This window comes from Lentinula edodes (assembly GCF_021015755.1).
Source record: "Lentinula edodes strain Le(Bin) 0899 ss11 chromosome Unknown C8R40scaffold_40, whole genome shotgun sequence".
Lineage (NCBI taxonomy): Eukaryota > Fungi > Basidiomycota > Agaricomycetes > Agaricales > Omphalotaceae > Lentinula > Lentinula edodes.
The window spans coordinates 1-25,268 of record NW_025764346.1 but is presented as its reverse complement, the minus strand read 5'-3'; the positions used below and the strand labels follow the sequence as shown (position 1 = coordinate 25,268).

The window sequence follows — 25,268 nt, the reverse complement described above, 5'->3', positions numbered from 1 at the left end:
AAGCTGCTGCAGCGACATAAATTGAAGTCAGTATATTGTCCTGGCATAGATAAGCAACCCATTTTACCTCATCTGTACTCCCGAACACATTTGATGAGCCTCTAGGGAAATTCGTGAAAAGTTGCTGAGAGTGTCCATGAGCTCTGGTGGAAGTATAGCCAGTGGTCGGGGACTCGTATCGATTATAGGTATCGTCCGACCCTCCACCGGTTTTCACGTCTTCTTCTTCACCAGGTCGAGAATAAAGTCGGAAATGGGGAAGATAGCCATCACCGTCTTCGGTTTTCAATGAAAGAAGATCAAGTCCGTAAGAAGAGTCATCGCCGGCATTGAATGCTGACATTGGTCTACAAAGTCGAACCAATACGGACCCACAGGGCCAATCAAATCATTGCAACGGAAGGAAATGAATTCGAAGGCCGGCATGAGGACAAACAAGGACGGAGCAACACGTGGAGAGGGAATCGGGATTGTTAGAGAGGGGTTACACAAGAACCAAACATGGACCCACATGTACGACATAGGGTAAAGACGAACAGAAAGCGAGCAAAAAAGCAGCAAAAAATGGGAATCAGTTTGGATTCGAGAAGATGTGTTCAGAGTCAGTCCAAAGACTTTTCTGTGGGATTTTGAGCCGTATATCTTTCGAGCTTTTAAAGGAATCAACCCTCATGTGAAGCGAGTGTTTGTCCCAGGCTCAATAATTTCCTTCCTAGGCAATTTTTGGCGATTGGTTTGAGCGCTACAATGTTCGGGCCTTCGAGGATTGTCACCGACCCACTTTTCGAGCTCTTCGCACGAAGGGCGTGACCACTAGCGTCTTCCGAAGTACCTAGAACGGTAATTTTTTGCTGAGGTTGGACGATTGGGTGTGTAGAGAAAAATGCTTTCCAATTTGGGTCGCATGGAGGGATTGGAGCGGACATGGTTCGGCAAAAAATGGCCCCGAAAGGTAAGAGCGTTGCGCCAGGTCTCGTGCTTGATGTGTGAAGCGCTTGAGCCGACACTTTCCCGCCGAGAAGGTTTTGTGGAGGTACATGATGATTCCGGGTTGAACGAGAGGGGGTTCCGAGAAATATGAAACATAAGTGAGGGGCATTCCTTCTACAAACACCCTACAAATTGTAGATCTTGGACCCACGTAGGATAGTAGATAGATGGATGTGGGGGCAGAGTTGGAGGATTAATGGAGACCGACGAGGGATCTCAATCAGTTACAAACGGCAACTGCCGGTACTTTGCACATTTATATAGTTAGCTCGCCATTTTAGCCTAATTCTTCCTTCCTTTCTTCAAGCACTGTACTTATCCGAAGAACAAAAAATGCCTCCTTATTCCACGTCCTCTTGAGGGTGAAGCCACCAGACACACGGATTGTGAGGACGTCGTACTCGGGTATGTTCAAATGAGTTATTGACAGGGTAAGATTATGTAGAGACATCAAAGCTTTGGGTGCGTCGCTCAGGCGCTCAAGATACTTGTGAGCACTAGACATTAAGTGATATAGTTGTAATGACAGTTCAGAGGAGAGGAGGGGAGAGAAGCATCCTATTTATCATATCTGAAATCAGGTAAGCTCAAGCTCAGCTCACGCTGCGTCTTGTCTTGACTGATTAACTCAGTTGAATGTACATACATTGTTGCTCAGTTCTGTTGCACCTATGGTGTCCGAAAAAATGTTTTGATTGATTTGAGCAGGGGAAGAGGTAAATTCAAGAAAAGTTCGACAAAAATATGTTGTGGCAATATGTAACGGAATGTGTGAAGTCAAGGAATAATGTGCTCTAAATCGCCCTCCTGAACCCGAATTTCGACGACCTCAATTTCGTAGTCGGTCAGCGCAGAATTCGTAGAAGACACAGACGTAGATATAAATCCAGAAGAATTAGGGGGAGACGTTGAGGCTACATCTGAAGGGTATTTGTTAGATGAAGCGTCACTTAGGGAAGAAACCTATGTCACGAACATCTGTCTTTGATGTATGGAGGAATGAAAAGATCCTATCGAAGCTTTGAGTATATAGGAAATAAAATACACAAGGAAGCACTCACTTGATTCCAGACGAAACCTTGGCTTCGTTGGATTGTCAGAATAGGGCGAAGAGTATACGTATTGTGACGCTGTCTCCTGCGATGATGCCTCTTTGGAGGCTCGGCCTCGACCTCTGCCTCTATTGCTTTCTGCTTCCCTTTCGCGTCCTTCTGCGGCTCTGTAGATGTCTCCTTCTCAATGCCTTCGATTTTATCGGTGCCTTCATCGATATCCATATCAAGGTCGTTCGAGTCATCTGCGGGCAACCGATGTCCAGCCTGTTCGTGCTCCAAGTCATTCATATGCTCATTGTCAGCACTAGCGTTGTGATAATCCTCATCGTCTTCAGAGCATGGCTCAGAATCGCTGTCGCTGTAATCTTCGTCGTATGGAATTTGCTCGTAGCAAGCCCAAGTCGGCGGCGAAGCGGCTCGTCCAATGGTACGGCGTCTGAAATAGTCGCTGTAAGGAGATGAGGCACTCATGATAAGCTTCAGCGGATGAAAGTAGGGAGATGGCAGTAAAAGGCCAAGAGACAAAGCAACGAGGAGCACTCGTGTTACTAGATTAGAGAACGGCCCCGACGCTTCCCAATTTGGTTCTTCCTACCGGGCCTAGACTACACGCTGACCGATTACAGCCGAATTGCTGTACGGCCGAAAGTTCAACCTTTTCGCGTTGAGTGGAGATTTATGTAAATGGCAATGAAGACGGATCTGGTTTGAATCCAACTCCACTACACTAGTACGATGGTTAAGATCATCTTATACTATATGGTGCGTTCAAGTGGAGGGTATTAAATTTGATTAGAAGCTTAACAATTTTCCTTCACTGCTCCTGAATCCTGGCTGGCGGGACTAATAGAAGCTAACACATACCAGATACAAAGTAAATTGGTCGTTCGCTGAACGAATATGCTCTCGGTACAGGAACTATCTTTGTATGAACGCTCAAATTTTCAGCGCATACTAGATGTCAATGCAACACTTGCAATCGACAGGTGAGGTGTAAAGAACTCTAAAGAACACCAGAACTTTTTATGGCGATATCATGACCACTCATGACCTCAGATTGCTGAACATCTATGTTTACACAGGGATTCCGTTTCGGAGCTCTTTCTGTTGCTTGGTCTTCTGTCGGGTGCCGGCACAGCTTGGACCCAGGGAAGGTAAATTTTCGTAGATGATCGGATGAACATGAATCTCGAACCGGACGACCTAGTGGCCCATGGCACATCCGCTGATCTGTTTCTGGCTCAACAATGGATCAACCTCGCACCAGGCGCTGGTACCGGCTCTGATGATTACAACCGTCAGTTGGCGAAACCGGTATCGCCCAAATTTTCAAAAAAAAAAAAAAGTCGGGCGGGTACGGTATGCACTAGTAATCCAAGGGTTCCTATTCGTTCTTCTGGCACTATTCCCACCTACTGAGGTATCCCAAATTAGCCCTGGAATGAGCTTCTTCTAAAACTAAAATTAAACACAGGTTAAAACGACCGAATGGCCAGTTCATGATTGAAGCTTTCAAGCTTTCAATGAAGATACTCGTTATCTGACCGCAGTTTTGAACTTGTTCTTGTGTATGACCACGTAGTGCGGGTAAATTCGGAATGAAATGTTGAGAACTGTACCGGAATTACCAGAGGTACATGATTACCCTGAACGAATACGAAACTGGAGTTCTTGATACGGCTCCGCTTTGGACGTTGAAGCCCTTCATGAAATGTATCTTGTCCTCTTCCCGACCATCCGTTGACATGACATCAATACCTTCATTGAAACAAGGCCTTGCAATGCGTTCTCGGAGTTCCAGACATCTCCGTCTCATCTGCTTTTTTCGACGTTCGACATCGCGCTCTGGGAACTTCAGATAACGGCGAACTTCAGTACTTTACTTAGGCCTCTCTACGCGTGGTAAGCCTCCTTTCTTTCATACAGCGTGTCGCATTGTATTCATAGTCACTATAGGCGGTTATTTCCTTTGTTCGAATAATGGAAAATCCATCCCATCGATTTCCGACTTGAGATATTCTAATTTCATCGAAGCCGATATGTTTTCCGAACTTTGAAGTAAATGATATTGCTTAATTTAGGTCATAACGGGAGTACTCAAGCTTCCAAATTTATGACGCAGTATCTCAGTATAATTTGTGAGCTGGCAGGTGAGCTAGTGATGAATCGATGTATGGCCGTATAGTCACAGTGCCAGCTCATGCACATGGCCTATAGGAGCACATTCTTACATTTCTTTATTGATGTAAAGCGGCACATGTACAGGCGAAAGCTAGAGGATACACAAATGATCATCAACTTCACAAGTCATACTTCTACAGAGCCCAGGCAATCATCTTTAGTTTCATTCAGGTCCTTGGCAGGGAGCGCGGCCATTTAGTGCCCCAGTTTCACCGGAAATTACTACCAATATGATCTGCCAGATTCCGGTTCCCAAGATGATTTCTGACCGCTCAACAAACTAAACAATACCCGAGAAATGACTTCAACTAGAAAGCATTCGATGCTAGACCACCAAGCCATTGACCGGGAACATATGGACCCTGCTGAAAAGTGGGTCACGGCAACATCTGGGCTTCGTTCTTCAGGCTCATTTGCCTAAAGAATACAAATTTTCTCTTGACACTTTCCCAATTCAACTCACCAAACTCAACTACGCGCATAGTAGGCGGAATCGACGTCCTCGTCGCTCGCGTACTTCAAAGAAAATAGTCAATGCAAACACGAAGAGCAAATCGCGACGTGAGATTTGTAAAGTGCAAGAAGCGATCGCAATTTCGTGCCAAGCTTGAGCCAAGTAAAGAAGACTCAAGAAAGAAGAAGTTACTATTTGAAGTGGTTGATAGAAAACGATATCAAAAGCAGTTCGCTCATTCAGACGTCGACATAGAATACCGGTCGAAGATTTGGATGGTAGATTGGCATATCGTCGTCAAGTAGACCTAATTTTTCGGAGATCGAAGTATTATGGAGGTCTGGTCATATTTATGGAAAGCGCGTCTTGACAAATACGGGCAGCGATTATGAAGGCAAGCTAGCTTGATGCTCAGGCAGCAGTACTGTCATACTAGATGAGCGGCTTCGAATACCTGAATATTGGCATGTACTCGAAATGTTTGTTGAAATACGTATACAAATGTTATATCGTACGCTTCTGCGATTCCCGCAAAAGAATTGCGACTCTTTATCAGGCCCCAGAATGCTCTTCATGAGATATCCTTCATGAGATCTCGAAAAGTAATTTGAAGAAACAGAGGTGTTAAGACATCGTAAAGTATTTGGACAACCGAGAAGAAAACAGGAAGGTGGCTATGCTGTGATTATTTCACACGCGATACCATATCTACATTCATCAACGACCATGGTCTTCCAAAAAGTCTTCGCGCTCTTCCTAAGAATGAGGACCAAAGCCTTACGACTGCACTTGTCACTGCATAAAGACTCAAAGTATGATCAGAGCTGTGCGTTCTGTAACGTTTCCACTGAAAATGGATTTGACGTTATGTGGGAGGGTACGTGTATTGATGTTAATCGTTACTTCTCCTCTACTGACCTCACCCCATTCTTTATACGTAGGATGCGAACCTGGTTGTTTTTCGAGATCGGGATCCAGCATGTGAACATCACTTCCAAGTAATCCCCAAAGAGCACATTCGTTAGCCAATGGCTTTCAAGTTCCATGATACTTATGATGACGCCGTGATACAGCAAGTGTTAGACAATTGAGGAAGTCGGATGTTGAAACATGTATGCTCATGCGATCCCTTGAAGCAACCCCCTGACATCTGATGAGCTCCGTCTGCCGTGCCGTTTTCAGTAAAAGCCATGGTTAATGTGGGCCATCAGCTTCTCGAACAACTTGGCGTTGAAAGCACTATGAGAAAGTAAGATCCATTGACTATTTTTTTTCATTGCTGATCTTTTGATAGAATGGGCTTTCACATCCCACCTTTTAATTCAGTGGGACATTTGCATCTGCACGTACAAGCTCTGCCATACAAGAATTTCTCGAAAAAATTGAAGTATCCGATCGCTAATGGATTCAAACCGTTTCACAAAGGATTTAGTTGGTTCATCGAAGTACATCAAACGATATCGATAATACAGCAAGACCGTAGTGTCGGCCTTTTCCCTTGCTAGGAGGCGAGATCTCGTGGGTGATTATTTTACTAAATTTCTTGTTTTCGCCGTGGATTTTCTCACTTCCCGTGGTGTTTACATTATCGCATTTCTAGATAGTATGCTAATTACATCTAGACCATTAACTAGGGTTGTGCGAGGAAATGCTTCCTGAGTCTTCGTGGTGTTTTCAAACACCTGCCGGTATTCCTGCTTCCGATGAACTCGATGAAGAACCCGCTTGTTCAAAAGTCTTGCCGGTATAGGTACCTGATGCCGATGGACCAACGCACCTTGACCTGGCGAGCGGCGATTAATTTTGACACGGAACAATGGATCAAGAGCCCGTTCACTCAAAAGGATTTCGATCCCTTCTCACCTACTTGGGGCCAAAAATAACACCTGGAGCTTTGTCAAGTTCGTTCCCTTTCTTATTGAAACAACTGAACCGTACTATTCACGAGCGAACCAGTACGTCAGTATATGCAAGTAGACACATATAAAGCCTCAACTTTTTTTGCTATATTGGCCTCGCAGAATGATTCCTGTACATTCCTCACTCATCCTCCTTGTTGCGCTAAGCAAACTCTGTAACACGGCTCCCGCCGTTTCAAGTGGTAGTATCACTGAAAGTGTATCGGCGATCCCTTCATCCACGGACTCTGCTGCACTTTCGGTGACCACTGTACCGTTCGCCAGCACTGATCCCAATGAGCCTCTTTGGAACATTGACAGTCCCGACTCTGCCCCAAGTCCAGTGCGCGGCTCTCTAGGAGCCTCCATCATTGGTCCAGATAACATACCCATGGACCTGGAGAATGCTGATTTGTTTGCGCCACCCACTTCTGATAATGGCGATACGTGAGTGACGATGATTGCGACGTAATTTCTGATCGAATCTCGTTCGAAGGGGCAACTCTAAATGGCCCTTTGCTTTGAGCCATAATCGCCTTCAAACCGGAGGCTGGGCAAGACAGGAGAATATCGATGTAATGCCTATTGCGACAGGTATGCTCAAACTCATCTGCCCCGTCGTGATCTCATCAAGCCGGATTTCAGCAATGGCCAGTGTCGATATGCGTTTAGAAGCTGGTGCTATTCGGTAAATAGTACACTCTGAACTGTGAACTGTATTGATCTTTTGCGGAAATTTCAGGGAGCTCCATTGGCACAAGACCTCGGAAGTGAATATGATTTTCGTCAGTTTTAGTTAGTCACTAACACGGGTGATTGATTCTCAGTGGGCGTATGTCCTCAAAGTCAGCCACAATCATACTCTCATCATGACATTCAACGCTCATATAAATTGTAGGGTACCAGCCAGATCACAGCTGTTGACACTGAAGGTCGGAATTTCATTGCCAATGTAGTAAGCCTTTTTATGCAGCCTAGCTCTCGACATGTGCTACATTCCTACTATAGCGCGCGGGTGACCTGTGGTTTTTCCCTCCTGGAATCCCGCACTCCATTCAAGCTACTGGAGACGACCCAGATGGGACTGAATTCCTTTTGGTAAGGGCAGACGTTAATCTGAAAACACAGCTTACATTCCTGTATAGATCTTCGATGACGGTGCCTTCAGCGAGGATTCTACATTCTTGGTGATATTTTCTCAATTTTGTTGTTTGTATTGTAATTCATGTTCATTAAACTGCAGCTGACTGATTGGCTTGCACATGTTCCCGCGGAAGGTTGTGGTCGATTCTCGTCCTCTTTTCTCTCATTATTCAACTTTCAGTTCCCGTTTTACCCTATATAGTCATCTCAAAGAATTTCCAAGTGAATAACTCTGAGGCATTTGCGCACATTCCCGACAAGGAGCTGTACATTTTCCCCAGTGGTATGAAAACTCTTTCCGAACGTTGACATCGACATTTACTGATATGAGTCCCATTGTAGTCGTACCACCTGATGATCAACAAGCCCCGATCAGTCCGCAAGGGACAATCCCTCAATCATATGCGTTTTCTCTGTCGAGTCTCAACGCGACTCAGCTTTCTGGCGGTTCAGTGAAAATCGTGGATTCAACAATCTTCCCCATATCGACCACAATTGCTGCAGCAGAAGTGACTGTTGAGCCAGGAGCAATGCGGTAAGTGTGTCTTACATGATTCTCATATCTGTCTTATTCACAAGGCATTCAGTGAACTCCATGTAGGTGTCACGTCCTTGTAAATGAGAGTGACCGACTAATGTGTAAAAAATCAGTGGCATCCGACCATGGATGAATGGAGCTTCTTCTTGTGCGTAACTACTGCTTTTCCATTGCCTGAGCTCAACGACCACGGTCTATTTTTAGAGAAGGAACCGGGCGCGTTACAGTCTTTGCTTCGCAAAGCAATGCCCGGACATTCAATTATCAGGTGAGTTAAATGTTTTGCATGCTCATCGAATAAAATGGATGTATTTTTGTAGGCTGGAGATATCGGTAAGTCAAGATCAATGATTCATCGATGGTGTTGAGGTTCTCACCTTCCGAAATCATAGGTTATGTTCCTACTGCAATGGGTGTGTACATCGTTATCGTCATTTGATATATCCGTATAATTGAAGGCATCTCAGGACATTACGTGGAAAACACTGGCAATACAACCTTACGGTTCCTTGAAATTTTCAACTCAGGTTAGAAATGTTTTCGGTACCGTAAGGAACATCATATTGACCGTATTATTTCTATGCATACAGATCGATTCCAAGATATTAGTTTAAATCAGGTCAGTGACCTGTCTTATAATCTGAGCTCGGGTCCTGATTCGACCCACAGTGGCTGGCACTGACACCTCCTTCTCTGGTGAAAGCTCACCTGAACCTTGATGACGAGACAATTGCACAGCTATCGAAGACCAAACCAATAGTCATTGGGTGATCACTACCGAACATCCTCAAAACATAGACATTGATCACGAATAGATGTGTATTGTACTAGTGGCGAAGCCTTCGCTCAAAACATTATCCACATTCCATTCCATACACATCAAATTTGTCGAACTATTGCCGCATATGGAAAATAATCCCGAAAAATCAACTGAACATTTGAAGGATGAACTTGTGCTGGGAATATCCAGCTAAGCCATAATGCCAGCATTTTGGCCGAGGGTCTGAGAGTTTGCGATTAAGAATCTAGTCCACTAACATTATCATTTTTCTATGTCGATGTATCTTTTGACTGCCCTCAACTTTTGCCGTTTGAACTTCTTGATCTTTTGTAGCTGTTTTTATTCTACGACCTCGGCGTGTCCACTTGTGATACTTCCTGCCGCCTGCGAGTTCCTCGTCGAGTGTTTGTCCTGGCAAAGTCAACGTAACGAGACGTAATGGTCTTTAATGGTTGAAGACAGTGGGCGCAAGCTTTTCCTCACTGGCGGTTAGAGCGTGCAACTGGGTTTTGTAACTTTTGTTACTAGCTAGCATTCTGCTCAGCAGAAAGATATTGATTTAGGGTACCCGAAGATGACATGTCAAATCAGAGCAAATAAGTATATTTGCACGATTTTGGCCTCTAAAATACGCAATTCCGGACAAGGTTCTGGTAGAGCTTCCGGGGGCCTCCGAACTGGCTTCAGAGGGGGCAACCGGATAAGAAGGCTTTGTGTCTACATATGGGTCTATGGCCTCGCTTCCGCCTATGAGGTTTCTTTGGTCCTCGGAATGAAAACGATCCTCAGCACTATGAACAATATCTCTGGGCTATCTCTGGGCTTAAAGACATCATAGGGCTCACAATATCATCACATGTTAAGGATATGATATTTTGTGATCTTGTAATGGGTAGGATTATAGAACTCGTTACTATCGGTGACAATGATTACCCCAGATTCGATAACTTCACAGATCTTCACTCAGAACATTACGGGTACTGGAGGACCGACATCCATGTACAATTACATTTCTGTCTGAAGCCTCGGTAGTCGATGGATCAAAGTTTTGCTCGTTCCAGTCGTAAGAAGTGTTCATGAACGTTCTTAGGTTTTTACAAAGGTGGGGGGAGGTGACTGGGAGACGATCTCAAACCCAGATGTAAGCTTGTGCGTGCAATGCAGATTGGACATAGAATGGATCAGGAAGCGTAATTCGCAGTGTCATAGCCGTGACCGCCTCGGCGTTGGAAGGGCTAGGGCCTCCCATGCTGGTGCCACCGGAATTCGGATGGAACACCGTGACTCTTGAGAGTTATTAAATCCTTTTCTGGAAAACCAGAGGTGTAATCAGGAACCTCAATGAATGATGGTCCCGTTGAACTCTTGAGATGAGGTGATGAAGTCAAAGGAACCTTTCTCGTTTTCCTATGAAAAAAATTAGTAATGTTCTTCGGCTTTGCCGACCAACCCATTTTGTCGTAGGTAGTTCAGGGTCAAGCAGTTGCAGTCATTCCTCCCTCAAGACCTGGCTTGGTTGACGGTGATAATACGAGACAAGACCACCCCTCGAGTTGAGTTCGATGATCCACTTTGGGCTAAGAATCTGATAGCTCTAATTCTTTCTTTTTGAGACTCTATCATGAAAGCCGCGCTGAATATAATGGCGACCTGGCGAGGACGTTCCATTGTAGTCGGCAAGATTATATGTGGACGGTCGGATAACTTATGAACTGAATCTGTCCTTTCGGAATGAAGGGAAGTCTCTATCATCGTAGCTCATCGTGACTGTTATGGACGGAATTCTGAAAGTTTTTGGAGTTGTCATTAAGCTCGTTGTGTTGATTAAAAAAATCATCTGTGGTTCTTCCCTGGTTCTTCCCTAACCTGAGAGATTTTACAACAGGATAATTATTCGAGGAGATTGAAGGGGAAACTTTGAAATATAAGCCCCGCGCTACTACTGCGTGACGGTTGGAGAGTTTTAATAAGGCGCGAGGCGCGGTGCTTACTATGCAGGTTCTTCGTTGTCGTTGTTGTTTATTGCCTCAAGGGGCGGGTCAAGCTGCGAGAGACAAAAAGGCAAAAGAGTAGCGTCGCTCCGAGCTCATAAAGAGATCGTGAGAAAGTGATCAGACGATTCGAGCTAAGACCTTGGTCGATGTATGTTCTTGAGTCTTTTGTGGATCTATTAAAGATAGAGCCCAACAGTTGAATAGCTGCTGGAGCTAGCGTGAAATAGAGAGCGGGTATACATAGTAGATACTATTGAACATTACAAGCGCGCGCTTACGGGACGCGCGTAATGTAACCTGCCCTCAAGGGCCGTGACATGACTATAAATATATATTTTTTCTGTTGTTCATGCTTTTTCCACAACAACGATGTCTTTTCAATTACGCACTAAGTGAGTTTCCGTCTTTACTCTTCTTCGAAACGATGAAAATCTTCAATGTTGCTTGAGTGTCGAGAACCACCTATTTTTTGATGCAATGTAATTGTCATGTCATAGTTACACTGATCGGTTTTATCTTTCCTGTGTCTGCGTACGCTGACTACATATTGTTACCTAGGTCAGCTGACCTCGGAAGTTAGGGCGGAGGCGGGGGCATTTCAGAATGTGGATTGATGATGTGTTGATGCTCCGGTGAGTCTATATCCTTTATCCGTTTCATGTCATTGTCTCTTCATGATGATTCAAAATCATTCAAACTAGAGTATCTGAGCGCCTTCGGCGTTATGCTTTTAACATATCTGTCAATCCCCTGAATTCCTGCGCTTGTTCTCTTTGGTGTCCTCAAACTTTCACGATGACTGAACCTGTTTGCAGATGTTCTCGTTCCCTCAGGCATGGATGCAATCCCACCTACTCCCTTCTGTGAGCATCTTTTTATTCTTTGTCTTTCCTGTGATGAGATAAAAGGAATTACCGCCTGATCCAAGTCTTCGGGCTATTTGACGACACTTCCAAGGCTGTTTTACAAAAACACTGAGCCCCCTCATCAATGTGTAGCCCTTTGACCCTTACTCACTACATTTGCTTCCAGATATCTCTATGTTGTTGCCTGTCGTTCTTCGCTGGTCCGTACTTTTAAGGTTGTGAGTATCGATTCATTTTCGTTCTTGTTGCATGATGTCTATCACGACGGTCTTCGTATCATTATTGCCGAAAGTGCCCGCCACAGCTCAATCATTCGGGCAATCCTTCTGAACTTCACCTTTCTCACCTTTGCTTCTCATGTTGCTGTTTCGTTGACATCTCAACACAGAGTGTCATCATCCTTCGCTTGCTTTGCTCGTTGGTCTAACTAATGTTGTCCTGTGACTCGTGAGGTGAGTCTGTTTCCTCTATGTCATCGTATATCTCTTTTCTTCTCTAGCGATGATACTGTTTAAAATATATCTCAACTAGAAGCTGTTTCTGAGCTTTGGCTTTGATTGAATCTATGCATTTCTGACTACATGATTTCCGCATCGATTTAATGTCAGTTTCTCACTAAGCTACTGTTATTTTCTTTTTGCAGCTCTTGCGTACTTAGTGCTTTGGTTTAGATATTGCAACGAGTACAAACACTGTCGCACCATGTCATATACATAGTATATATTACTCATTACTCGAAAACAAAGAAATGGAATAGCAAGTGAATCTATCTATGCTCCTGATTCCTAATTTTGAACATTCAATCGAGTGAGGGTCGTAGCTCACGAACTGGAATTCATTCCATAACCTGTTTGCAGCAACATGTCAATACCTGCAATGAACAATTCCCAATCCTCCTGCCTGATTGGAGTATCAAAAAAATCATTTATTCAGGGATAACTCGAAATCCTTACTGAGATGGCTCAAGAGAGGAAGCTAACCAGGATGATGCTCCACCGAAAGGATCGTTATCGGGATAAACAGCATTTACACTTGTGCTCCCGTGAGCATCAGGATCCCATGAACTGTACAACGGTAATGTTCCAAGTTCATATGAGTGATATGGGACGTCAAAACTTTCGAGATGAGCTACTGAATCTGAATCGAGCACAGTCCGATCTTCAGAGCTTGATGGAACTGGTTCACCGGTTCCATTCCGCGAAAGGTACCGCTCGAAATTTGAATGTTCCAAAACAGGTGATACATCCACCATCGTTTCAGGACGCTTTGGAGGGCGCCTCTCAGGAGATGTCGGCAGGTCCACTGAAATAACATTGTTCAGGAGATCGCTGTATATAGATGGGGATAATTAAATCAACAAAACGAGAATAGATCTGCATGAGACGAACCATAGACGGCCCGCAACTTGATATCTACTTTTGTGAACCTTTCGGTGTGAAAGTTGGGATTTTCGAACGTACCGTTTTTCATACATGCTGAGTACGTTAATACACCTACGCACGCACTCTAGCTCCTTTGACGAATTCAGCGCAATTTGATTTCGCAGGCCTCTCCACAAATTGATCAGCAGGACGATGGCTGAGTCAAAAAGAGGTCCCTGAGAGTTCGTTCAGATGAATGTGTGAATGAGCGATAAAATGATAGACTCACTATTAGGAGAGGTAGAGCAACAAATGGATGTTGATGATGCTGTGTCTCGAGTAAACCAATCATCGTTCGTGCAGAATTTGCGCAAATCGTCACTGATGGCAATGTCGAGGGAGTGTCGGAACGAGAAATGAATGGCTTGTGTACTGCGTTTCACCTTTAGAAGACATGGAATACTGGAGGCAATGACAAACACCTTGATATTGAGCCCAATAATACGTAGCGTATAGCATACTCGACTGTCGTGAGCATGTCTCGCTTTGGCCTTGCGGGTCCCATCTAACTGATAGTCGCATGAGCGTGGAACATTGGAAGCAGCTAGACAGAGATATTCACGATTATTTGGAATTGTATCGAACCATTTATTAAGCGCAGCATCTAGTTCGATCACTGCTTTGTGATCCCATTCTGGACCAGAGATACCCAACCGATTCCACAATTCCGAAGTTTTGACCGAATACTAAGAGGATGCTTAGCGTTGCGAACGGTTTGAGTAACCGTTTTTCTCACAAAAGCGCGATTTGCAAATCCGATGATCTCGAACAGTTTGATGTAATGTACCCAGAACAACATTGATGATGAGTTTATCACAGGCTCAGAAGATATTTCTGTGTCCTTTTCCCGAAGGTCATCATCGAATTCTTGAGGGTAATTTGCGTCAATGCTATAAAACGAACGAAGTCATGATCAGGATATTGGGGCAGAAAAGGCCGAAGCTTACTTCTCAGCAATGGTTGCCCGCGGTCGTCCAAGGGTAGTACTACCATAAATATCAAATACTATTAGGCACCAGAATGCTCGCCTCCATAGTTCAGTTTCGATGGCATTATTTGGAACCACAAACTGGCGTTCATTTACGCCCTTCTGATGTGCAGAGCGTATTCCAATTGCGATGAGATAAAAAGCTACACCTGATATATTCGTAGTGTGCAGATACAGGGATGCCAACTAGGAATAACATATGAGGTATAATACTTGGGAAACGGAAGACCACCTACTGGATAAAGCTGGAACTCATGTATTGAAGGAGGTTCTTCGAATCGGTGGGTGAGCCGGATTTGACAAAAATATTTCCAGCCTTTGAAGTACTCCGACTCGGTACCCTCGTTCAACGTTCGTGGATCGTCCGAATGCTGAGAAGCCAAGCTACATATCATCAGAAGAATGGCACCGACCCGCCGGTCACTGAGATGAAGGCCGTCCGAGAGAGATTGCTCTAGTGTGTTTCGGTGGAGCATTGGGAAGTAGGGTTCCACTTTGGCGAAATAAAGGTCGATGAGATCATGCATGAGGTCGTCATCTGGAAAGACATAGGGAAGATGTTCGAAAGCAGGAGAAGCGGGCCACTGATGGAGCGTCACGACGTTTATAAAGAAAATAATCAAAAAGCCACTTACTTTAGGTACCGTCCAGAGTTCTGGTCGTTTGAGCTTGTCGACCTTGATTGACGGCTGAATTTCTCCGCTAGAAATTTGGCCTTTTATATGAAGCGCGTTCCAGACAAACTGGAACGTGCTAGAATCACCATAATGCCGCTGGTTGTCTAAGGTGAGGATCTCTTCGAAACGAGAGGAAAGCACATCGACGTCCCCCGTATTGATTCCCAAGACGTCACACTCGTGGTTGAGGGTTGGAGGAATGAACGGTGATGAACTCCTGGTGGAATTGAGGTTTTGTCTCAACTGTGTCTCCAAGAATCGGATATGTGAAGCAAGGTCGATGACTAGAGTTCGAACGAAGTTCAAGTCTTTAGGTAAAGTGTAGGTATCAGCGGAGTCAACGATGGAAGAGACAACGTGCTTCAGTTCTGCCTTGAATGTAGAGGATCTTCGAGATGATCTACTGGGCACAGTCAATCTTGGTAAGTTAGGGTTGAGATCAGCCAGTTTACTTGCCCGACCTTGGGTCCACGTCTCTATTACAAGTTATATCAAACTGCTATGCCACTAGGATCCTTGGGAATATACGCACCTTATTGGGCATATTGTGCGTACATTCAGTTTTCCATCTTAAACATTCTGTACAAACATTGCCGGGAATCGTCGCGCTATCACCTTGAGGATTCAATCTTCAAAGGAGATTTCAAGGTTTGGCCAAAAACTTACAGCGAACTGGAATGGTAGAGCTCAGTTACATCCGACAGTATCATGAAGAGATTCTACCTTTGCGCTTGCGACATTCATCGCATGAATTCAGATGTCGTCTTTGAGGCGGGTTGACCTTCATCGAGGAAGCAGACAAGAAAACAACAACAGTCATAAGCGCCTGCCGCGGCCCGTGGAAAGCGCCTAGAATCATTCTACTGGCTTCAAATCTCTCAGAACTCGAATCAAACTATAGTTAAGGCTCATTCATGCTATTTACATTGAAGGGAGGTATGTTGTCTTTGCTCATGATACCGTACATTTTTCCACTGGTTCATTTAGGCCGGGATCATCTGCACAAAATACCAATTTCCTTTCTAAATCCTCCCTTGCATGATGCCGCCTCTTGAGTCTTGACGCTTCTTGACGCGGTTGGTTCTCAATATTAGTTCCGAACCGTTATCTCTCCGTCGAACGAACGGGTCAAAAATATCACCGAGAAGTCTTGAGGTTGTGGTCAAGGTGCAGGTGCATTGGATTACATGAGATCGCGAGGCCAGAAGCGCGGCATACAGCAAGTAGTTTGCTTCATCCCCTTTGGTCAGTAATCCATAGGTCCATTCATATTGATTCTTACAGTGGTCCTATAACATGTAGATTTATTGACATGCCCCTCGTTCTTACATCGAAATGATTTTCGTTGGGCAAATGGCCCAAGATCGACTGTAACCGTGAATCGGCATGCTCCTAGGAATATACCTAGTTACCTTCTATTGATGTCTCAGAAGGTTGGAGCTGCCTTCTCGCGTTGTGTCGCATCTGAGCTTTGATACCGGATGCTCGTTCAGTCCAAGAAAGATTATTTTTATCTACGAAAGTCGAATTCACACCCACTTGCACAAGTTAACCCGACAACTAAGAACACAATGATGAACCGTCCGCGGTGATAATCAATGGGTCTCGGTACTGCAGCCTCTCGCTTGACCGTCAGTGTCAGAGTTATAGCCCTTCTTTTTCTTTTTTGGAGCGTTTTATACCATTGGGCAGACGCGGACAAGGTCGCCTCCCTCGGCCGCTGGTGTGCAAGGACTTGCCGAGCTGAGTTATAGCCCTTCATTGAGACCATACAAACTGGATACTTAAGAATCCTTCCATATGCAGGGACTACATATTCGGGGACCTTCATAATCCCCCGGCGATCCAGAATCTTTGGTCAGTGATTCCTTCACCCTCTACATTTAATTGTGGAATTGATTTGTAAGTCCTAAGCGGCTTCGAACGATCCTTTCCTTACTTACACTGAGTGTACTCTAAGCTGTCTCATTGGATGACTTCCCGTAGGAATTATTTGCAGGACACCAGACAATTAATTTGTGCCACCAATATAAGCGAACCTAAGCGAAGATGGCCGGACAGCGGCTTCGCAAAAACTGCATCAAAACCAACTTACAACGGCCTCCCTACCCTGTTGTAAACTGGTTTTTGGTGTAAGCGAGGGTCCCATCAACAGTCCGTACGTCGCATCAAATACCGTTAATAGTTAACTGCAGGTTAACTGCAGAATAATTGCAGCGGGAAGTCACCCATTATTGCCGCAGCATCCGAATAATGTGATATGAAGGTACTAGGGGAAGACAAAAGGAACATGAGGACATTTGTTTTCAAACCGTTCTCTCAGAGGCCGAAAGTCGTGTCGAAATGCTTTTAAAGGCCTTAACAATCCGTCGACCGATCTCCGCACATCGATAATCCTTCTCACGGACATCTTCATAGGCGCATCCTTTCGCGGATATAAAGCAATTTCCCTTGAGTTCACTTAAGAATATCCAGTTGGCTATGGGTTTCATTTCCACTCTCGGAGTACTACTCTCCGGCGCACTTTTGGTTGTCTCGAATGACGCGCAATGCACTAATCCTACTGTTCGTAGGGAGTGGCGAACACTGAGCAGAGACGAGCGAGCGGCATGGATCTCAGCAGTGAAATGCTTGGCCGCGAACCCTCATAACCCTGATCTAATTGCGACTGTGAATTCCTCAATCTCACAAATTCCCGCCATGAATACCTCGGCCTCCTTCTGGGACGGTGAGCTATTTGCTTTGTTAAAGAGATAATGCTGATAAATTTCGGCGTTCGGCAGACATCTCTTACATGCATATGGATTTGAATGTCAAGGTAAGTTTTCTATCCCTTGCAAAACACTACTTTACTCACGGATAATCTCACTAGATACACCAAACAGGTATGTTCTTGCCGTTCCACCGATGGTTTGTCCATTCGGTAGAGCAAGCGATGATTGACAAGTGTGGATTCTCTGGTGGATTCCCCTACTGGAATTGGACCATTGGTTCGTGACAACTATCCTCATTTTCTTTACAGTAATGATTATTTTTCAGATGCCCCCGACTTTTATACGTCATCCTGGTGGCAGGACTCAGACCCCGAGAGTGGAATCGGTGGTTGGGGTGATCCTGACAAGGATTATGAAGTTCAGGATGGCGCGTTCGCCGGCTTCCCTCTTGCCTACCCCTCTTATCATCCACTTCGCCACCAGTACACTGCGCAACCTTTCGCAGCTTTCGCGGCTTCTAGTCCTACAATTGCTCAGTTTTTCAACTCTACGATGCTTGAGACTTATGCCAACTCAACATTCCACACCGATCAGATTGCTGCTATTATTGCAGGCAATCCTGGCGATTACGTCGGTTTCCAACAAAGCTTGGATAATTGGATAGTAAGAGATATGGTATTCTTTGTATATCAATCACAAAGTATTTCTCAGGGCGCACATGGCTCCGTGCATGCAATAACGGGCGGGTGAGGATATACCTCTATCTCGGAGGTACGTCATATATCTGACATTTTTTTCCAGTGATCTCGCAGGAACATGTCCAGCGACCACAGATGATTGCATTCCTGGTAACAAATGGTCGCCCAACTCACCGCTCTTCTTCTTGCACCACGCGGTAAAGGATGCTTCTGCTAACTGAAATCATAAATCTTACTCTTTGCTCTTTAGATGATTGACAAGATTTGGTCCGACTGGCAAAATTTGAACGGGACCAGCGCAACCGCCTTCTACGGTGGGTCAGTACAGGCATTTGACAACACCACGTACTTCTCCGAATATCCTAATGGTGCTCCTCCTATGCTTAACGTTAGTAATCGTGCCACGGCTCTTTGGGAATACTGAGGCTGAACTATTCATAGACGTCCTCCCGAATCTATACGGATAACATGTTCCCTGGAGGAACTATTGGAGATGTAATGAATCACACTGCTGGTTACCTGTGCTATGTTTACGAATGAGACCGTGTACAGAGTGATAACTTGTTGCCAATCAGAGAATCATAAATGATTGATATGGAAATAGGGCATAGATTGAGGCACAAAAGAATGAAATAAGATAGAAACACCAAATTCAATATACGAAGATATGTGAGACGAAGTTCATGACAAATTTGCCTCCAATGATCTATCAACACTTGGGGTTATAACTCCCTTTCAAGCTCGAGTGTAATTTTTATGAGTGACTGGTTAGTGTAAGGGAAACCTCAAGATTTACAAGTTCAAAGATTGCATTGAGCATAGCGAGTGATCCAGAACCTTCAACTAAACCAAATATAACTAGGCCCTCTCACTTGTACGAGCGATATTCGTCAACATATGGGGTTGGGAGGTGTGGGTGGGACATGACTGAATACGGAGTTTGTAAACTTGGTAGCAAAGTCTAGTACTAGATTTAGAGGATTGAAAGTATTATAGCCCATCGTCTGATAAGATTCGCCGACTTGTCAGAAATTGAGGTAGTGAAGGAGTTCTCAGCAGCCTACGCGAAGACATATTTTCGCTAGACAGCGACGCTCAGGAAAGAATAAGTTCAATATGATATTCTTCGATGTCTCCGAAAATTATTGCGAACTGTTCAAGCCTAATTCGACCGAAAGAGGTCAACAGATCTACTATGTTATGCTATGTTGGTCACTATTCCAGAATGTCGCACAGAGCCTCGGCACTAATCAGAACCTGAAACTTGAACTGACTTGGACTTCTGATTTTCAGTATCAGTATGCGTGTCGTTTGTACTGTAAGCTATAACGTTGTATATGCACTTACACTAAATGAGTATATCCTAATTCTATCACCCAGATATTCATTCGGCATGGGGACTACAATACTAATGAGCTCGTGAACTCTGACGCTGCCCAATGGAAACAATCTGATTCCGTCCATATCCATCATAGGATTTTGGACATTCGAAACGTCACAGCAATCGCGGGGATCTTGCATAGCATCGTGCAATACAAAGCTGGCAGTATAATATAAAGCGAGAGTCAATCGTGAAGCACCTGAGGAAAAAAAAAAAGAACCCTACCTGATAATCTAGTCAAAATTGAATGCAAGGATACCTTTCCTCTCCCAGTAAGGTAAACAAGAGCGTATACAGTTGATGATGTCCTGTTTCACATCGTCCTCCAGTCTCCCACAGCTGGCGAAAGAGGCAATGAATTCGATCATTTCAAGGCCCTGGAATTGAGGCTTGTCCAAAATCCCAGCAATATGTTTCAGGAAAGGGCGATCCAGGTGAAATTGACGCGACTGAGCAAACGACATATGGAGTGTCTTTAAATTTGATCCTTTTACTCTGGCAAGAAGAGGTGGTAACCATGAAATCATACTCAATACGCGAGTAGGCGAGGAGAGATGCAGGTGCCGGATGGAAGAATTCATGGAAATATCGAGCAAAGCAATATCTTCGTCTGCGGTGATATTTTCTGGAGACGAATAGAATCAAAATTGGAATCAATGAAACTTATGAAACAGAAATTACCGGAGATGACATGCAGCCTTGCAAGAAGAGCGCCAAGGGATCTCAAGAGATCTGAGCTAGTGGGTGAATTACAGAAAATCTGAGCGCCATGGATGGATGAAACAGTCCTTTCTTCGCGTGATATGCATTTTGGATATACCCAAGTAAGCTTTGCGGAGGAAGTCGCGTTACTTCTTTCCAGAGACACGCAGTGACCGAGTTCATATGGGGCAAGTGACGGAAGCGGATGATTCCAGCCAACCAGGGGAGGGCACTCGATACTTTCTAGGTCGAATGAACGCATTAAGCGAAAGCCTGCGACGAAGTCGGAAAATTGGCCAAGTTGTGCAAAGCATATACGACGCATGGAGAGGCGTTCGATGCTCAGGAAGTCTGTCAATATAGGCGCCAGCGCGGGATCTAGGACAGCCCAGGTGAGGTTATCAAGCACCAAATCCGATATTCTTCCGATCTGTACGAGGTGATGGAGGAGTTTTACTAGATCTCTGAGGAGTGTTGAAGTCCAGAGAGAAGCTTTACCATTGCCAAGTATACGAAGCCGACGAACTCGGGGAAATATGGCTGGTCGGGAGAAGGGGTTGTCCAAGAATGATGCAAAGACTGGGATAGAGTGACTATCGAAGCAGATCGAAGAAAAGACTTCCTGGTAGCTGTAATATCGCCAATCTCTACAAACAAGACTAGCGAGCAAAAGGTATGCATTATCGAGGTCCAACATCCTTTCGATGATCATATCCTGTAGTTCCGAAGGAAGAGAGACTTTGACAATGTCAGTCGACTCTGACTAAAACATCATTTGAATCAATCTAAATGAAGAACATTGATATGAACATACCATAAGTTGATATTTCAGTCAGCTCAAAGACAGGTGAGAGCAACAAGCAATATATGACCCTGCCACTCAACGCGGGCTTTATTGCCTGAAGTTCGAAGGGTCGGACGATCCAACATCCCGTATGGTGGTCGGAATTGATCGAGAAAAGGAAATTTTGGATTACCGGTGTAGACATCTGGTCCACGGGGTTATTTTCAGCTGGAGCGCAGACGTGTTGATTATATGTGTACCCTAGTTTTTTTGCCAGCATCCGAATACGTATATACTAGATTAGAAATTGTCGTGCGTGCCCGATCGCGCATTAAGCCCCTTCAGTCTTGGAGAGATATCAGCCCTGTTGTGTACAGTATCGCAACTGATGGCGGTGGAACGGGGTGTTCAAACGTTCAAACTTCATTGTTGAGTTTTGAGCGCTTGACTGAGCGCAATTACCATTTAATCTTATCCGATAATGACAAACATTTCCCTCAACGTCTCGCAACGTCCAGCTACCATGAAGTGACTTTCGCCCTCTCATCTCCTGATCTCAACTGCGTTGCAGTGCTAAACTCTAGTTGGGAAGGGCTGAGCCCTATAGATGAACGTTGTAGCCTTTGAGTTGGCGGAGAAGTATTTCGCAATCTTGTTTTTGAAGGTATTCCTCGAGCTCTAATGACATGTTACCGTTGATGAATATCTACATATAGAATCCGAACCACGACTAGCTATCTCGGACTTTTTAAGGTTGCTAATATTTAGAGTGAAAACGGAAGATACTCGACTGCTACAATCATTTCCATGGACATACACTATTTAACATATCTCAGGTGCAGATGCACCTGCCTTGATGACTGGCGTTTCCAAATTCGTTGCCGTTCCTTCAGTTAAGCCACCAATCACGAAGTGATCTTCCTCGACCCTTTGGAAAATCTAGAGTCACCTACGACCAGATTCATGCACCAGAGCAAAATTGTTATCTGATCCGAGACGCGGGGCTTTACGACGTATGCGTGGACTTTTACAAGGTCATGTAGTTGGCGACGAGAGCGCCAGACAGGGTGAGTGCTGTACTTTCGTCATAACGTTTTCCTCACCTCGTTCGCAATCGCAGGCTTGCAAACATGGAACGATTGGCCCGCCTTCCCTTAACTCATCATCAACGGAAATTTTGGGTCTAAATTGTTTGCAGGAGATGGTTAAGAACGGTGAATTCGGTGGAGCGTTAGTCCTCTGAAATTACGCATTTGTTGGTCAAAATCCGTGTAGCATAAGTTCAGATTTGTTTTCGTATCATTATTCCAGGATTACCTCATGATACAGACTGTCCGCGTAACTCCTCGAATGTAAGCCCCGGTCGATCCTTTCCCTCGGGGGGTTCATTCTTTCCATCCAGTTTTCTGACGACATGTAATCGGCGCTTTGAGGGAGGATTGAGTAAACAAAAGGAATATGTTTTCTTCCGTGGTCTCTTGCTTCGATCAAGCCGCTGAATGGCTGGGCTTTCCCTAAACCCTGTTATCGATGGTACGTATCTATCCTGTGATTCCTTTCATGCATGTTCACCACAGGTTTGCCACCATTCGTTAGCAATGAACATCGTTATCAATCGAATATTAATCCGGCTTCAATTTGGACGTACACGTGTCCATATATCATTCATTTCCTCCAATTTTCCGGTTATAGTCCAAGCTCGTGCTAGCGGCGGAAGATCATAACCAATGCCATCACCTCATGTTCTTCACACCCATCTACGTCTTCAGTCTTTCTAATCGGCTTGAGGATGACCGTAGACAAACGGGTACTTCTCCTTCTCGATGTCCAGGCTTGTAACCTGTGTGACCCACCGAAAGGTGCACCATCCGCGCCGCTTTTGCGCACAAACATCTTCACTGTGTTGACTATTGCAAGGAATGCCAGACCGCCTCCGCGCATTATCCATGTACGCAATTGCGGCGAGCTTGGAGACCCTGACGAACCGAAAGCTCCAGGATGGCAGCTTTTCTTCCCTCCACTAGTGCAGGAACATGTTGTGGACAAGTTGAAAAACAACGCTTTTGCGGGTACCAGGTTGGCAGAGCTTATCCCACCAGAGGCGGAGATTGTGGTTGCTGGATTGGGGTCGGATTTCTCGGTGAGAGCTAGTAAGTGATGCATATATTGTTAGTCCTCGTTTCCTTAATTTTTTCCCTAGCGTGCAGCGTGGCGCTCGACCGAGGTAATGAAGTGATATTGATTAGGGGCGCACATGGGACATATGACCGAGTGGAAGTGCTTCATGGAGGAGGAATAACACCTGCTTTCAGGATAGAGGCAGAAGTAGAGGATGAATTGGAGGAAGCAGGTGTGCTGGTTCTGGACATGAAGGATGTCCCAGGAATTTTCACGGATCGATGAATATGATTGCGATATATTTTCGAAATGTGATCATTCACGAATCACACGAATCATAGGCGACCATGATTTTCTCTCTATTACGCACCCTCGATATCTATGTACCGGCATACTTTCTTCTATTGTACTCTGGGTCGTTAATCAACGCTATACACGAGCTGCTATTATCTTGTCACTGCCCCGTCACTGATTAATTGGCCAAAGATATGAACGATGGTTTAGGATCGGCTGATTCATGTAACGAAGAGTTGAGGGAATGGAATGTAACTGCTTATCGGTTGGTCTCAAACTGACGACGGGTATAACCGGGAAGAATCAGGAAGAGGGATAGAAGGGGCAGGGTTCTTGCTGGCCGGGAAAGCGGAAAGAGAGCAGCAGCGGCGATGGAGCCTAGTGAGATATCATCGGCGCGTCATATCCACTAGATACATCACCTGGGAGTTCCTCTGTTTTGAAGGCCCAGAGCACGGCTTTATCGACCTGCAAGGTATGCCGGTAATCTGTACAGACCACACATAGAGACGGAAAGGACGCACACTGTGTTTGCTATCTTTTACGTTCACAAACCCAAGTAACGGAGCAAATAAACTACCACCCTAGTAGCAAATGAGACGATAGAAGCCTGTTAGGAGGATACAAATTATAGAAACGAAGTAAACAAAAGCTGCTTACGCCATGATGCGTGGATTCCTCGCCATGGTAGCGGGGGCTGGGCTAATATCGAGGTGATCTTCGCAGGGCAACGAGATTGTGGCTCCCTAAACCTGGCGTCAACCGCAAAGGAATCTGTATCGTGGTGGTGGTCTCAACGACGTGAGATACTTCATACTTCTTGAGTTCGTGAACTTCCGACCCCGTCATGAGTGAAGAGCGAATTTGCGCCCTGGAATTGAAATTCTGACGATTCAGGGATTCGGGGGTGGGCAGCAAGTGAACGGCTAGGGCGGTAGAGGCAACATCTGCTTGGAGCACGGAATGAGAGTCCAACAATACAAAGTATAAGGCGACTGGCGCTTTCGAGTGCGATACAATACTAGCTCTGTTTTGGGAAATTGGAAAAGGACAGTGCTGTGAATGTGCCGGACTGGTGCCGGACGACAGACGCAACTGACTGATTCGACTGTTTTGGCATAACCGCCATTGTCGTCTTCTTTCACTTATGTATTTCATATCTAACGATCGGTCGACCATCCTACTAGTAAAAATAGGACGTGTACCGCTATAGAGAGGTCATATTTACTAGGTGAGACAGTAGTATCTTCGTCGTTGCAACCGTTCCTAATCTTACCTTTGAAGAGAAATGCATACCTTTTCTGTGTAACAAGCAGTGTTATCCCTAATGCTACCATGATTCGTTCCTCGATAACTCCGAAGAGGCAAAATTGCAATGTATTGCGCCTCCTGAGATAGAACCAAACTCATGGATGGAATGTGAGATCACCGACTTCCTTGGACGTGTATTTGGTGACTCGTAGTGGTACAATATAAGGTTCTAAATTCGAATGGCAAATGGTATTTCAGGTGCGTGTACTGGTCGTCATGAGACTGTTCCCCGTTTCCTTATTTCTGCTCAATACATTCGTTAGATGTCTGTTCATATTCT

At 44.9% G+C, this 25,268-nt stretch overlaps 7 protein-coding genes across 7 annotated transcripts; 4 read left to right on the top strand and 3 right to left on the bottom strand.

The window, feature by feature from the left end:
* Positions 1–1,281: 1,281 nt before the first annotated feature.
* Positions 1,282–2,734, bottom strand: C8R40DRAFT_1123503 (uncharacterized protein). Its single transcript, XM_046228901.1, has 5 exons — positions 2,052–2,734; positions 1,967–2,000; positions 1,645–1,910; positions 1,508–1,567; positions 1,282–1,452 (listed from the first exon to the last, which is right to left on the bottom strand). Exons 1-3 carry the CDS (start codon positions 2,514–2,516, stop codon positions 1,768–1,770), a joined length of 642 nt encoding a protein of 213 aa, XP_046082073.1. The 5' UTR covers positions 2,517–2,734; the 3' UTR covers positions 1,282–1,452; positions 1,508–1,567; positions 1,645–1,767.
* Positions 2,735–5,499: 2,765 nt separating this feature from the next.
* C8R40DRAFT_998159 (scavenger mRNA decapping enzyme C-term binding-domain-containing protein) lies at positions 5,500–6,185 on the top strand (the record flags this gene model as incomplete). The annotated part of the gene is made up of 5 exons (XM_046236797.1): positions 5,500–5,571; positions 5,622–5,700; positions 5,754–5,792; positions 5,863–5,929; positions 5,975–6,185. Coding segments are annotated over 5 exons (468 nt in total), but the record flags the coding sequence as incomplete, so codon positions are not given.
* A 342-nt stretch (positions 6,186–6,527) lies between these two features.
* Positions 6,528–9,084, top strand: C8R40DRAFT_605010 (oxalate decarboxylase). The gene is made up of 19 exons (XM_046235596.1): positions 6,528–7,025; positions 7,075–7,172; positions 7,224–7,266; positions 7,321–7,348; positions 7,406–7,423; positions 7,477–7,533; positions 7,587–7,676; positions 7,724–7,765; positions 7,822–7,855; positions 7,924–8,004; positions 8,064–8,256; positions 8,309–8,318; positions 8,373–8,407; positions 8,464–8,527; positions 8,580–8,592; positions 8,652–8,672; positions 8,727–8,786; positions 8,850–8,878; positions 8,929–9,084. Exons 1-19 carry the CDS (start codon positions 6,703–6,705, stop codon positions 9,028–9,030), a joined length of 1,341 nt encoding a protein of 446 aa, XP_046082071.1. The 5' UTR covers positions 6,528–6,702; the 3' UTR covers positions 9,031–9,084.
* Positions 9,085–12,655: 3,571 nt separating this feature from the next.
* Positions 12,656–15,844, bottom strand: C8R40DRAFT_1123444 (fungal-specific transcription factor domain-containing protein). Its single transcript, XM_046228900.1, has 14 exons — positions 15,710–15,844; positions 15,653–15,658; positions 15,519–15,601; positions 15,443–15,462; positions 14,945–15,386; positions 14,546–14,893; positions 14,269–14,495; positions 14,058–14,211; positions 13,884–14,007; positions 13,744–13,830; positions 13,551–13,693; positions 13,361–13,497; positions 13,289–13,312; positions 12,656–13,228 (listed from the first exon to the last, which is right to left on the bottom strand). The coding sequence occupies exons 1-14, from the start codon at positions 15,804–15,806 to the stop codon at positions 12,850–12,852; spliced, it is 2,271 nt and encodes a 756-aa protein (XP_046082070.1). The 5' UTR covers positions 15,807–15,844; the 3' UTR covers positions 12,656–12,849.
* Positions 15,845–17,203: 1,359 nt separating this feature from the next.
* Positions 17,204–18,966, top strand: C8R40DRAFT_1123438 (Di-copper centre-containing protein). Its single transcript, XM_046228899.1, has 8 exons — positions 17,204–17,714; positions 17,770–17,804; positions 17,859–17,976; positions 18,026–18,363; positions 18,412–18,446; positions 18,502–18,595; positions 18,649–18,786; positions 18,840–18,966. The coding sequence occupies exons 1-8, from the start codon at positions 17,468–17,470 to the stop codon at positions 18,936–18,938; spliced, it is 1,104 nt and encodes a 367-aa protein (XP_046082069.1). The 5' UTR covers positions 17,204–17,467; the 3' UTR covers positions 18,939–18,966.
* A 718-nt stretch (positions 18,967–19,684) lies between these two features.
* On the bottom strand, positions 19,685–21,433 carry C8R40DRAFT_604275 (uncharacterized protein). The gene is made up of 4 exons (XM_046235595.1): positions 21,296–21,433; positions 20,461–21,244; positions 20,005–20,404; positions 19,685–19,938 (listed from the first exon to the last, which is right to left on the bottom strand). The coding sequence occupies exons 1-3, from the start codon at positions 21,296–21,298 to the stop codon at positions 20,013–20,015; spliced, it is 1,179 nt and encodes a 392-aa protein (XP_046082068.1). The 5' UTR covers positions 21,299–21,433; the 3' UTR covers positions 19,685–19,938; positions 20,005–20,012.
* Positions 21,434–23,054: 1,621 nt separating this feature from the next.
* Positions 23,055–23,668, top strand: C8R40DRAFT_1162822 (uncharacterized protein; the record flags this gene model as incomplete). Its single annotated transcript, XM_046230291.1, has 2 exons — positions 23,055–23,415; positions 23,466–23,668. 2 exons carry the CDS (start codon positions 23,055–23,057, stop codon positions 23,666–23,668), a joined length of 564 nt encoding a protein of 187 aa, XP_046082067.1.
* Between the last annotated feature and the right edge of the window lie 1,600 nt (positions 23,669–25,268).